Genomic DNA, 13,117 nt, shown 5'->3' on the forward strand with positions numbered 1-13,117 from the left:
CCAAGCCTCAGCGTCGCGCAGTGTACCCATGTAACAAACCTGCACGTGTACCCTTTAATCTATAATAAAAGTTGAAATAAAAGAGAGAGAAAAGGTACAGGAGGCGCTTGTAGCCCCAGCAGCCCGGCCCAGATGAAGGAGGGGCATTAAGGGCACTGCAGGACACTGTGAGGAAACAATAAACCCGCTCGTTCCTTAATTCAGCCGCTTCCTTATTCTGGAAGCGCAGGTTCAGTGCCAGAGGCTGGGGTGGGGTCAGCGGAGCCCGCTAGTAAAGTCAAGGGCCATGCAGCTGCGGACTCAGACTCGGGCCCAGGGCCCTGGCCGCAGCGTGAAGAGGGGATGGGGTCGCCGCTCCCACCTCTGCCCTGGCAGGAAGTCTCTGGAGCTCCGGGACAGGGCAGCGAGCGGGCGCCGAAGAGGCAGAAGGGGACACGCGGGCCTGCAGCGGGGTCTCCTCTGAGCTTCCCTGGACTCCCAAGTGCGGGCACTGGAGGTGCGCAGTCCTGGCCTTGGCGCGCTCCCGGCACAAAGTAGGCGCGCGGCCCCGGCTCCAGCGCGCTCCCGGCACACAGTAGGCGCGCGGCCCCGGCCCCGGCGAGCTCCTAGCACACAGTAGGCGCGCGGCGCGGGCGGGCGGCCGGAAGGGGGCGCCGGCGGGCGGTATCCGGGGGCGGAGCCGACGCGGCCGGCAGGGCGGACGGGCGCGGGCCGCGCGTGGCTACGGCGATGGGCGAGGGCGGGCTGCCCCCGGCCTTCCAGCTGCTGCTGCGCGCGTGTGACCAGGGCGACACGGAGACCGCGCGGCGGCTGCTGGAGCCGGGGGCAGCGGAGCCAGCCGAGCGCGGCGCGGAGCCGGAAGCGGGCGCGGAGCCGGTGGGGGCCGAGGCGGCCGGGCCCGGGGCCGCAGCAGCGGCGGCAGTCGGGGCTCCGGTGCCCGTGGACTGCTCGGACGAGGCGGGCAACACCGCACTGCAGTTCGCCGCGGCCGGGGGCCACGAACCGCTGGTGCGCTTCCTGCTGCGCCGCGGTGCCTCGGTCAACAGCCGCAACCACTACGGCTGGAGCGCGCTCATGCAGGCGGCCAGGTGAGGCGGCGGGGCTCGGGGGCCCTGGACGCGGCCCCGGGCGGCCGGATCTCCCCGGCGGCCAGATGTCCCGGGAGGTAAAGAGTTAAGGACTCTTTAGAGTTGGGATGGTAAACTTTGAGTAGTCTTTGGTAAACTTTGAGCATAGAAATGGAAATACTTTTGTATTAACATAAAATCAGATTCTTAGAAACTTTGGCCTTTCAGAATAGAATCTGGAGACAACGAACAGAATCGTAGAGACTTAGAACCTTAGAGATTTAATTCATTTCTTTTTTTTTCTTTTTTTTTGAGATGGAGTCTGGCTCTGTCGCCCAGACTGGAGTGCAGTGGCGCGATCTCAGCTCACTACAAGGTCCTCCTCCCGGGTCCATGCCATTCTTCTGCCTCAGCCTCCCGAGTAGCTGGGACTACAGGCGCCCGCCACCACGCCCGGCTATTTATTATTATTATTATTATTATTATTATTATTATTATTATTTTAGTAGAGGCGGGGTTTCATCGTGTTAGCCAGGATGGTCTTGATCTCCTGACGTTGTGATCCGCCTGCCTCAGCCTCCCAAAGTGCTGGGATTACAGGCGTGAGCCACCGCGCCCAGCCTGATTTAATTCATTTCTCATTGCAGTAAGGGTTTCCTCAGAACCTGCTTTCCCTTCCTGGCTTGGCGTTGAGGATGTTCCGAGACCAGGCAGAGTCACCACCAGGGCAGTGGTGGACAGGCCAGGCAAAGGAACGAGCTTGACCGGAAAGGTTTGAGTAGCTCTGGGGGCAGTTGACCCATTTTGGAGACGTTGGGGAAGGTTTCTGGTAGAAATGATGTTTATATCCACGTGGAGATAACCTCCACGTGGATGCCTGAGAATTAGCCAGGACAGAACAAGTGGGATGTGGGAAGGGCATGATGGGAGGCCCATGCAAAGGCTTGGGTGCACGAGCTGGTAGGACTAGTAGAATTATGTATGAGTAGAATGATGTACTAGTCCCCCCTGGAGAGAAGGCGGTTGCCAGGGAATGGGGGGAGGGGGGAGCTGAGGAATTTACTGAGTGAGGTTTGTGACTGCAGCACTAACGTGCCTCGGAGTGTCTCGGAGACCCCTGATCACCAGTTTTAACCAAGTCCTGCAGGATAGTCTGAGCCTGGGTATTTTAAAATGTGCTGTTCCTCAGTTGGTGTGACACCGACTATATATTCAGGTAGCATCTCTGCCTGTGTTGAGTTGTGCTCCGGCTTTCTGCTGCGTAATTCATACCAAAAGGTCAAGTTGAGGAGTAGTATGTATGGAAGACTTCCAGAAGGATGTATAGTGTGTCTGTCCCTCATATCAGGGTCAGCAAATGCATGGCCCATGTGCTGACACTTTCCAAGCCTTGTGCTCTTCTTCCTTGGATCTGGATATGCCCCAGAATCCTGCTCAAAACCGCACCCCTGGCAGCCACCACACTGGGTCTAAGCGAGCATCTATTTATCATCCCAGCTCTCTGTGTGCATCAGGCCAGACTGTCAGACACCCTGTGCCTTTGGACTCTTGTGGGTGTTTTAGTATTAGAAATGGTGACGTTAGTGTTTTTTCTTTTCTTTCTTTTTTTTTTTTTTGTTTTGAGACAGAGTCTCGCTGTCACCAGGCTGGAGTACAGCGGCGCGATCTCGACTCACTGCAACCTCCACCTCCCGGGTTCAAGCGATTCTCCTGCCTCAGCCTCCCAAGTAGCTGGGAGGCACGTGCCACCACGCCCGTGCCACCCTGCCCAGCTAATTTTTGTATTTTTAGTAGAGACAGGGTTTCACCATGTTGGCCAGGCTGGTCTCGATCTCTTGATTTCGTGATCCACCTGCCTCAGCCTCCCAAAGTGCTGCGATTACAGATGTGAGTCACCGTGCTCCGCCGTGTTTTTTCCTGTTCTTAAAATAACAGGTAACCTTTGGCTGGGTGCGGTGTCTCACGCCTGTAATCCCAGCACTTTGGGAGGCCGAGGCGGGCAGATCACGAGGTCAGGAGATCAAGACCAGCCTGGCCAACACAGTGAAACCCTGTCTCTACTAAAAATACAAATATTAGCTGGGCGTGGTGGCGTGGGCATGGTGGCATGCGCCTGTAGTCCCAGCTACTCGGGAGGCTGAGGCAGGAGAATCGCTTGAACCCAGGAGGCGGTGGTTGCAGTGAGCTGAGATCCTGTGACTGCACTCCAGCCTGGCAACAGCAAGACTCCATCTCAAAAAAAAAAAAAGTAACCTTTATGGAGCACCTACTTTCAGTCAAGCACTGTGCTAAGTGCTTTAAATGAATTAACTCATTCGATCTATACAAAACCTTAGGAAGGAGGTACTCTTGTCATCCTCATTTCATAGATGAGGAATTGAGGAACAGAGAAGTTAAATAACTTGCCTCAGTCACATAGCTACCAAGTCGCCAGACAGATGCACACTTAGGGAGGTGGCTCCAGAGCCTGTGCTCCCAGCCATGAATCCTGTAACTGATAGTTTCCCTCTTGATGTTGGTGGCGAGGAAGCGGCTTGCCAAATTTGCCCGAGACTTCTCTCCTAGGGACAGGGTTGCATAGTGTTTACCTTCCTTCCCTACCCTTCGTTTCCTGCCTGCCAGTGGGGCAGAGCTGGACTCTCAGCCCGGTGCTTTGAGAGGGGAAAATGTGTGCCAGCTCTTTAAACACAGGTGTTAATTGCTGAAATTCTTCAGTAATCACAGCACCTGTTCAGAAAGCCTCTGGCATGCCCATCTCCAGCAGTTACCTATTAGAAACTTAGCCTCCACAACATTATCTCAGCCTTGCTTGAATCCTTTTTTATTTTCCGCATAGTTGAGTGCTCTCTTGGGCTACTCACTAATTCAGAAAACATTCCAAATTTCACTATTTCTGCTCTAATTTGGCCCTTTTTTCCTCCTTAAAAATTGGTTATACTGGAGCTTCGATTTTGAGTCCAGGTTCAACTTTTGACTTTATCACGTTCAAACTGAGAGGCTTTAGATTAATTGCTTTCCACTGTAATCTTCAGTTTCCTAATCTGTGAGTTTATCTCGGGGTTTATTAAGATCAAATGAGATAAAAATGTGACAGCACCTTGTAATATGCTGTTAGGGATTATGCTAGATTTTATCTCATGTTCGATAACTAAATAGTGTAATCTTTTAGAAATCTCTGCTACAGTAGAGGATACACCAGTTCTTCAGTGATTTCCACTGCTCACCTCTGGACCTTCCCCTATGTGGTTATGCCATTTATGCATTCATTTACTCAGCTAGTTTGACAAAATTTACTGAGCCCTGATGTGGATCAGCTACTATGGTAGGGGCTGGGGAAACAACATGCCTGGAACCCTGTCCTGTCCTTGGAGAGCCCGCCACTTGTATTAGGAAGTTGGTGGGTGCAGAGAGAGAATTAGAGAAAGAGGGCTCACTTGCAGCCAGCGGCAAGCCCGTGGAATTAGGTGCTTAGAAGAGGGGCACTGACCTAGCCTGGTGAGGGGTGGTCTGGAAGCTGCTTGGAGTGGGTGAGATCTGAGCCGACTCCTGAAGCAGGACACGGTTGGGGGTGTGCTGAGTAGATAAGGACAGGAGAGTCCTCTGATGGTGAAGGTGTGGGGGAGGCAGCGGGAGGAAGTGAGGTTGGCAAAGCAGTCAGGTCTTCGGCAGTCAGAAGCTGGCGAGTGACAGATTTGGGTTTGGAGAATATCATTTGGGGGTCACATGGAGGATGGGCAGGAGGGAACATGACTGGAGGCGGGGAGACATTGGGGTGCAGCTTTCTGCATTGAGTTGGTTTTAGTTTGCCTTGTCCCTTTCTGCTCTGGGAGTGGAGGTCAAGAGGCCCAGCCCCCTGCAGCTGATGGAGCTGTGTCACCAGGCTCTTGCTCCGCGGCTGAGGAGCCTCATGCTGTTCAGGTTCACATCCCAGAAGGTATTCAGCTGGAGCCTCGGACAGAGTTCAGCCCTGGCCCGGCCGCTAGCTGCCAGGAGGAGGGAGGTCCTGGGTTTAGATGAGGTGCAAAACTGGCGCCCGGGAAAGAGGGCTGAGCATCGAGAAACCCAGAAAGCTGTCTCACAGGTGCAGACATGACAGTGGCTTTGTGGTCTCGAAAACCTGGAGTAGACAGCCCCCGTCTCGTCATTGTTTTCTTGTTAGTCCGGGGCTGCTTCTAGCTTGGAGATACACAGCTCCGAGCCCACCAGAGACACCAAAAACATAACTTTTCTGCCCTCTGGTGTTAAAAGAAGGAAGAGATATTGCTGGGAAGAGGCACCTGTTTTCCTTCTCCTCTTATTAGGAAGTTGGTAGGTGCAGATTTGTCTCTTCAGGGGCCCAGCAGTGACTTCATTGAGGAACATCTGGCCTAGGCCGGATCCTCAGCCGCCTGCAGCAAACATTCCTGCCAGCAGGTGGCAGCAGGCCTCCAGGCTGCAATGCCTAGCCCATCTGCTGACCACAACCTTGCCACACCTCTTGGCATGGGGTGTGTGCTTTTGGGGATGAGGGGGTGGGTAGAAATGAATCAGACATGGGCCCTGCCTGTGTGGAAATTAGAGCACAGGCAGAGAGACAGATTCCCAGGCTATAAAACAGAATAAAATGGACTGTCTGAAATGTAAGAGACAGCATGGTGTAGGGGAAAAAGCAAGGGCAGTGGGATTCACACAGACCTGTCCTGACCCCGATGCCGCCCCTTACCAGCTGGGTAACCCTTGGCATGTTGAGTAATGTAACATGAACAATTGTAATAGCTAACAATCGCTAACATTGATGTAATGCTTCCTGTGGCCAGGCACAGAGCCAGGTGCTTTACATACAACTCATTTAATCCGCAACAACCCTTGAGGTAGGCACAGTTATATCCCCATTTTACAGATCAGGAAATGAAGGCACAAAGAAATCAAAGTTCTTCCTAAAGGTCATGCAGCTGGTGGTGGGGAGAGCTGGATTTGAACCCAGGCAGGGCAGCTGCTCACCTTCATAATGGTGCATTCGTATCTGTGGGACTGGCACAGTGCTTGGCACCAGAATAAGACTCTTATTATTAGCTGTCAGGACTAATAATTCATGACAATTCAGGACGACAAAAGCTGTCTCCCGAGTGCTGTGTGTTTAGTGTCACTAATTCTCCATCTTCCTGGCAGATTTGGGCATGTGAGTGTGGCACACCTCCTGTTGGATCACGGGGCTGATGTCAATGCCCAGAACCGGCTAGGGGCCAGTGTGCTCACTGTGGCTTCTCGGGGCGGCCACCTGGGTGTGGTGAAGCTGCTCCTGGAAGCCGGTGCCTTTGTGGACCATCACCACCCTTCGGGCGAGCAACTGGGGTTGGGCGGCAACAGGGATGAGCCCCTGGACATCACGGCCCTGATGGCCGCCATCCAGCACGGGCACGAGACTGTGGTGCGTCTACTGATGGAGTGGGGTGCGGACCCCAACCGCGCAGCCCGGACCGTGGGCTGGAGCCCACTGATGCTGGCCGCACTCACTGGGCGGCTTGGAGTGGCCCAGCAACTGGTGGAGAAGGGCGCCAACCCTGACCACCTCAGCGTGCTGGAGAAGACCGCCTTCGAGGTTGCACTGGACTGCAAGCACAGGGACCTTGTAGACTACCTGGACCCGATGACCACCGTCAGGCCCAAAACAGGTCAGGCTGCATGCCCCTCCGTGACTTCACAGAGGACCCCAAATTGTGTTTATGTGGCTTAAGCTGAGGATTGCTCTACTGGAAGGACACACAGAACTCAGAGTCCAGCCCTGCAGACCAGTGAGACTGAGGAAGTGGTGTGCTTAAGTGTCAGGGGGTTGCCTGTGACATGCAGGTTCTGGGCCCACTCTCTGCAGAGTCTGATTTGGTAGCCCTGGGCAAGAGTCTAGAAGCCTCCATAACAAGGCTGCTCTCCCCAGCCACATCATTCTGATGCAGTTGGTTCTGGGGTCCTTCTAGAACAAGGTTTGGCAAACTTTTTCTGTAAAAGGCCAAATAGACTGTATGGACCATACGGTCTCTGTTAAAACTACAGTAGTCACTTCTGCTAGAGTAAAAGCAGCCTTACATATGTAATGAGTAAATGAATGGGTGTGGCTATGCATATAATATGTAAATGAGTCAGTTGTGGCTAGGTTCCAATAAATTACAATTACGAAAACAGGCAGTGGGGCATATTTGAGCCATGGGCTATAGTTTGCTAGCCCCTGCTGTACCATAGTGTGCCTGACCTCCTCTGCCCTGATCATTTCTCAAACCCTAATTCATGTAAAATTGGTGAAAATTAGTGTTTTTAAAAACATCTAGCAGTGTGTCTTTTTTTTTTTTTTTTTTTTAACTTCTTGCCATCTCTCTGGCATGTAAAGAGTTGTCTAAACAATCCTTAGCAAATCTGCCACAGGACATACCACGTTTCAAAACCTCTAATGCACCATTTGCAATAAGATCGCGACACACAGCCTTGGTACCCTCTGTCTATGTAAAAGGCCTGACTTCGATGGCAGGATTGACAGCCAGGGAGTAACAGTAGGTGGGCTGCAGTGTATATAAGCATCTGGCTCTGAGAGGTCAAGAACTGAAGAAAGTAGCTTCAGGCACATTGGCTAAAAAGACCTGAAAGTGTTAAGTTTGTTACCGTTGAAAGAATATACAGTGGCCCCATCAATTAAGAGATGCTGAAAATTTGGTAAATGCTTATTAGAAATACACTCTCCAAAAAAAAAAAAAAAGAAATATACCATCCAATCAGAACAAGTCTGAAATAAACATGTTTTAAAAGCCTGTAATGACAGAGAGGTGGCAAAAATGAAGAGGACGCTCAAATGAGAAGGAAAAAGAAGTGAAGTTTAGGAAGGCCTATCTGAAGCCAAGAGAACTCTTACTTTGTCCAGGTGGGAAACTGAGGCCCAGAGAGGGAAGAAAGCTGGTCAAAGGTCACACACCCATTGGAAGCTGAGTGAGTGGCACTCAGGAGGTGAGGATTCCATGGGAAGAGCACCTAGAAGTGATTCTCCCACCTGCACCTTCTGCATGGGCTCTAGAAGCTGGTTTAACGCGTGACTCTTCTGAGCCTTTGCCTCATGTGTGAAACGGACACAATGACAACTACTACGGGGTGGTGGTGAGCAGAAGGCAGGTTATCCTCTGGTGTGTGAGATACTCAGCACAGTAGAGTGTTAGGGACTCATAAAGGCTGGCAATTAGAACTTAGGCCCCAGTCTCCTAGGACAGGGTTTTGTTTTGTTTTTGTTTTTGACACAGGCCATTGCTCTCCTTTAAAGGTTTGGGTTGTTTGTGGCGGGGATGGGGAAAGGATCTGCCTTTCCCAGGCCCTGTCGTGCCCAGCACACCTGCCATGCTGAATCTCCCCTCGCCCTCGCAGGGACCCTCTGAGGAGGGTGTTCCCCCATTTTGCAGGGGAGGGAACTCAGGCTCAGAAGTGGACACTCCAGAACTTGCACCTGCCCGTGCGTGCCGAGCTGTGCCTCTTCTGCTGTGTGTGTGTTTTCCTTCCCAGGTTTCCTCAGCCTCTGCATCTTGAATCTTCATGGAGTGCCCTCGGGCTTAGCTTCTCACAGGCCTCACTTTAGGGATTGTCCTGGCATCATGGGATGGTGATGCCCTCGTTTCACCAAGACGCAGAGGCTGAGACACATTGGTGGATGTGGCCAAGGTCACTGTCTACTTGGTTCGACCCTGGCTATGCCCCTGCTGGTCAAGGGACCTTGAACTGGTTGCCTGAGTTCACCAAGCTCCCATTTCCTTCTCCACAAATGGGTGGTAGGAGTGACACCCGCCTCAGGACTGCTGTGGGGGTCACGTGAGATCCTCCCTGGCCCAGAGGGAGCACATGAGAACTGGCGTTACTCCACAGTGTTGTCGGCGTATTTGACAGGAGCGAACCTCGGGTCTTCCAGCAGGATCGGGTCATGTTCCCATCAAGCAGACCCAGCCTGAGGCTCAGTTCTCCCACTCTGTATCTGGGTGGTCTTGGTGATGTTAATTAGCCCTGCAGGACTTCAGTGTCTTTTTTCATAAAATAGTCACAATAAAGACACTTTTCTTGGGAGATTTTTGTGAGGAATAGTAAGATCATGCCTGTAAAATTTTTATCGCAGTGCCCTGGCACATACACAACATCCAATAAATGGAAACTCTTATGTTTTGATTGATCATACATTCATTCTGATACTTCACAAATATGTACTGAGGCCTGCTATGTATCAGACACCTTTCTAGGCACTTTGGATACATCGGTTAACAAATGAGATCCAAATCTCTGCCCTTGAGGACCTTGGCCTCGATAAGGGGAGATAGGCAGTCAATAGGAAATATGCATATTAAATATATAGTAAAGTAGGTGGTAAGTGCCATGAGGTTAAAATAAAAAAAAAAAAGAGGGCAATGTAAAGAGGTTGGGTGTGGCAGAGCTGGGACAATGCAGGCTGCTGTGTCAAATGGAGTGGTTAGGCAACCTTGAGAAGGTGGGACTGCAGCAGACATGCAGGACCTGAGGGAGTGTGTTGGCCATGGGGGATCCCTGGGAAGAGCCCCAGGTAGGGTGCAGGCTGTGCTATTGATAATGGCAGATTATGAGATAAATAATAGGAGCCCCAGCTCTTACTGTGCCATGCCTGGAAATCCAGCCCCCACCAAGGCCTTGGAGGTCCCCTGGTCTCTGCCTTTCATTAGCAGCAGGACAGGGTACCTTTGATGCAGTAGCTGTCATTGTGACGCCCCTGACTCCCCATTGAGGTTGTGGTGTGGAGGTTGGAGCAGATTTCTTTTCCTTGGGATGGGACAGGGTCCCTGGGACTGCTTGGATATAGTTGAAAAAACTGAGGCCCCAAGTGAGGAGGAGACGTGCCCAGAGTCACTGGGTGTCAGGACACAACTGCACCTGCCTCCTGGGGCCAGGCTCCGCTGTCAGTGATTAACTTGTGTCAGATGGTTGCTTAGCAGCAAACACTAAGACCAGGTGACACTCTTCTGTGAAAAGGTCTTGGCATGAGAAGACCCCCCCACCACAGCAAAGATGGTTCGTGAATACTTGGAGGAACATGACATATTTTTTAAAAGTCAGGTGCAAAATTGTTTCTTGATAGTATTTCACAGGCAAAATTGATGTACTGTGTCCTGTGGCAGTGTCTGTACTTCTCATGAAGAATTCTGGGATTCTGGCCAGGTGTGGTGGCTCATGCCTGTAATCCCAGCACTTTGGGAGGCGGAGATGGGTAGATCATGAGGTCAGGAGTTCGAGACCAACCTGCCCTAGATGGTGAAACCCCGTCTCTACTAAAAATGCAAAAATTAGCCAGGTGTGGTGGCGGGTGCCTGTAATCCCAGCTACTCTGGAAGCTGAGGCAGGAGAATCGCTTGAACCCGGGAGGTGGAGATTGCAGTGAGCCGAGATCTTGCCACTGCCCTCTAACCTGGGAGACAGGGCAAGACTCTGTCTCAAAAAAAAAAAAAAAAAAAAAAAGGAATTCTGGGGTTCTGGCCTGGAGCGGTGGCTCACGCCTGCAATCCCAACAGTTTGGGAGGCCAAGGCGGGCAGATCACTCAAGGTCAGGAGTTAAAGACCAGCCTGGCCAACATGGCGAAACACTGTCTCTTACAAACATTAGCCAGGTGTGGTGGCATGTGCCTGTAATCCCAGCTACTCGGGAGGCTGAGGCACAAGAATCACTTGAACCCAGGAGGCAGAGGTTGCAGTGAGCCGAGATCACACCACTGCACTCCAGCCTGGGCAACAGAGTGAGACTCCATCTCATAAAAAGAATTCTGGGGTCCACCTTGCTGGTTGCTAGTAAAGAAATAATTGTTCTTTGAATGGGGCTTTAACATTATCATTTGATCCCTGCAACAGCCAGATGAAAGGGATGTTATCCCCACATTTGTGATGAAGAGGCAGCTTACTGTAAAAATGCGCACTGAAATTCTTATGCACTGACTCCACACTCAGTGCTCCTTGCCCCGGGCTGCAGCTTCCTCCCAGCTGCTCAAGAGGGCTTATCTGGACCAGAGTCAGCCCAGATTCACAAGTTCCCTCTGGCAGCTGCTCCGTCCCCTGGGATCAGTTAAAGACTGCAGAAGGCCTGCCTTCAGCCCCCTAGCAAGCAGACTGGCCATGAGGATGCCTCCTCTGACAGGAGCAGGGTACCTGCTGGCCCAGGCTTGGAGGAAGGTGTGGGATGAGCATGTGAGAGAGGGGCTAGCATCTGGCAGCTGCAGCAAGGCTCAGCTGTGCAGGTAGGCATGGGGTCTGGCCCCAACCTAGCAGCTGGGCTTCAGGGTACAGCATGAAGATGCCCAGTTGGGCAGTGGCCTTTGGGCAGCTGTGTCTGCAGGTTTGGGGCAGGGAGCATGTTCTGATTGCTTCTTACATGGGAGGGAAAGAAAACATGAGCATTGGCTCTTCTGTTGGCTGTGTCTGTGAACTTCCGTAGAGCTCAGCTGCTCGGTATGTCAGCAGCAGATTTGGAATTATGATTGTATGTTTAGTTTTTAAAAGAAAAAAAATTTTTTTAAACAATGTCCATAGGAATCCAAGATTTTCCAAGACCCCAAGACTTTTCAGTATATCTAGGAAAGGATATGCCAACATTTGTTTTGCCTAAAAATGATTGCTTTATTTGCATGAGATCAGGGCCGTGATCTGCTGCTCTTTTGTGTTTTGTTGGCAAGATCTGTCTCTGAAGTGTTTTCAGATGTTCTTTGGTAATAAACCTTCCAGAAGGGCTGCTGGATTTGTCCATTACGTAGGTCTCCAATTAGATTGCTTTTGAGAATTAGATGCTTTTTAAAGCCAGGCTGTGTTGTTACACCCTTGTGACTTTTCTGTTATATTAAACCTTTCCGTGGTTAACTTTTAAAATCTTTGTTTACCCAGATGAAGAGAAAAGGCGACCTGATATTTTCCATGCATTGAAAATGGGTAAGCGCTTTAGAAGATCTTTTTGGATATTTAAGAATACAGAACTACATTCTCCCAACCTAATATTTGTAGTCCTTTGCAGGGCCACCCAGGTTATTTGAGAAAGAAACAGGCATTTTGGTGTTTGGTGTTTGGAAGTTCAGATCCTGGAGGCCAGTATTTATTATGGAGCTCTACACATAGACTCCAGAGGGCCTCCAGCCCCACTCCAGCCGAACACTGGCTAGCTATATGCCCCAGCTCTTCCTGCCTCTGAAATGCCTGTCTGCATACCCATTCCAGTCTCTTTGTGACAAAGAGACATTTAGCCTAAAATTTTCTCTCTTGATATAGACCCTTCCTCCAGGAAGCCTTTCCCGATCCTCACCCCACAGCAAGACCTGAATTCTCCTTCTGCCTTCTTCTGTGTCCTTCATCTGTTCTCTGAAGATACTAACAATACTTCTGTCTTTTAGTAACACTTCTACCCATTCGTGTGCTTGTCTCTGTCCCGCCTAGACTGAAGCATTTGAGAGTCAGCGCTATCTCTGACCCCCTCTTAGTATCCCCTATGGTGCCCAGCAGCCCACTGCAGAGGCAGGGCCAGCAAGTGTTTGTTACGTGAACCACAGGATAAATCAGCTTATGGTCCCAGGCCCACAGATCACCCAGACTCTTGCTTGTGTTTGTAGGAAACTTCCAGCTGGTCAAAGAGATTGCCGATGAAGACCCCAGCCACGTGAACTTGGTCAATGGGGACGGGGCGACGCCCCTGATGCTAGCAGCTGTTACAGGGCAGCTGGCTCTGGTGCAGCTACTGGTGGAGAGGCACGCGGATGTTGACAAGCAGGACAGCGTGCATGGCTGGACAGCCCTCATGCAGGCGACCTACCATGGGTCAGTGCCAGCTCCACGCCCTCAGCAACAAGGCCAGACATATGTTCTGGCCTGAGATGGGGGTTTCCAGTGGGCTCTTCTGGTCCTGAGATGCTGCATACAAACCCCAGGACTGTGATGACATTGAGGCATGCAAAAAAAAAAAAAAAGAAAGAAAAAAATGAAAGCGGCACAGGTTCATTTTATTTCCACCCTTCTGTGTCCAGATTTCCTGTTCTCCCATCACAGAATTTCACCAGTGGCCA

At 51.3% G+C, this 13,117-nt stretch overlaps 1 protein-coding gene across 17 annotated transcripts in view; it reads left to right on the plus strand.

The window, feature by feature from the left end:
- Positions 1–202: 202 nt before the first annotated feature.
- ANKS6 (ankyrin repeat and sterile alpha motif domain containing 6) overlaps positions 203–13,117 on the plus strand; it is a 65,511-nt gene continuing 52,596 nt past the window's right edge. For 5 of the 17 annotated variants that reach the window (XR_013404664.1, XR_013404665.1, XM_077965662.1 and 2 more), the window contains exons 1-4: positions 669–1,088; positions 6,216–6,718; positions 11,952–11,996; positions 12,668–12,872. Coding sequence is in view for 13 of the 17 variants with exons in the window: in XM_077965662.1 (XP_077821788.1) it covers positions 730–1,088; positions 6,216–6,718; positions 11,952–11,996; positions 12,668–12,872 (1,112 nt within the window). In the remaining 4 variants the exon portion in view is untranslated. Of the gene's footprint in view, positions 497–668; positions 1,089–6,215; positions 6,719–11,951; positions 11,997–12,667; positions 12,873–13,117 lie in introns of those variants that run through there. The other 12 variants (XR_013404666.1, XR_013404667.1, XM_077965659.1 and 9 more) reach the window with 4 other exon arrangements.

This window comes from Macaca mulatta, chromosome 15, assembly GCF_049350105.2.
Source record: "Macaca mulatta isolate MMU2019108-1 chromosome 15, T2T-MMU8v2.0, whole genome shotgun sequence".
NCBI lineage: Eukaryota > Metazoa > Chordata > Mammalia > Primates > Cercopithecidae > Macaca > Macaca mulatta.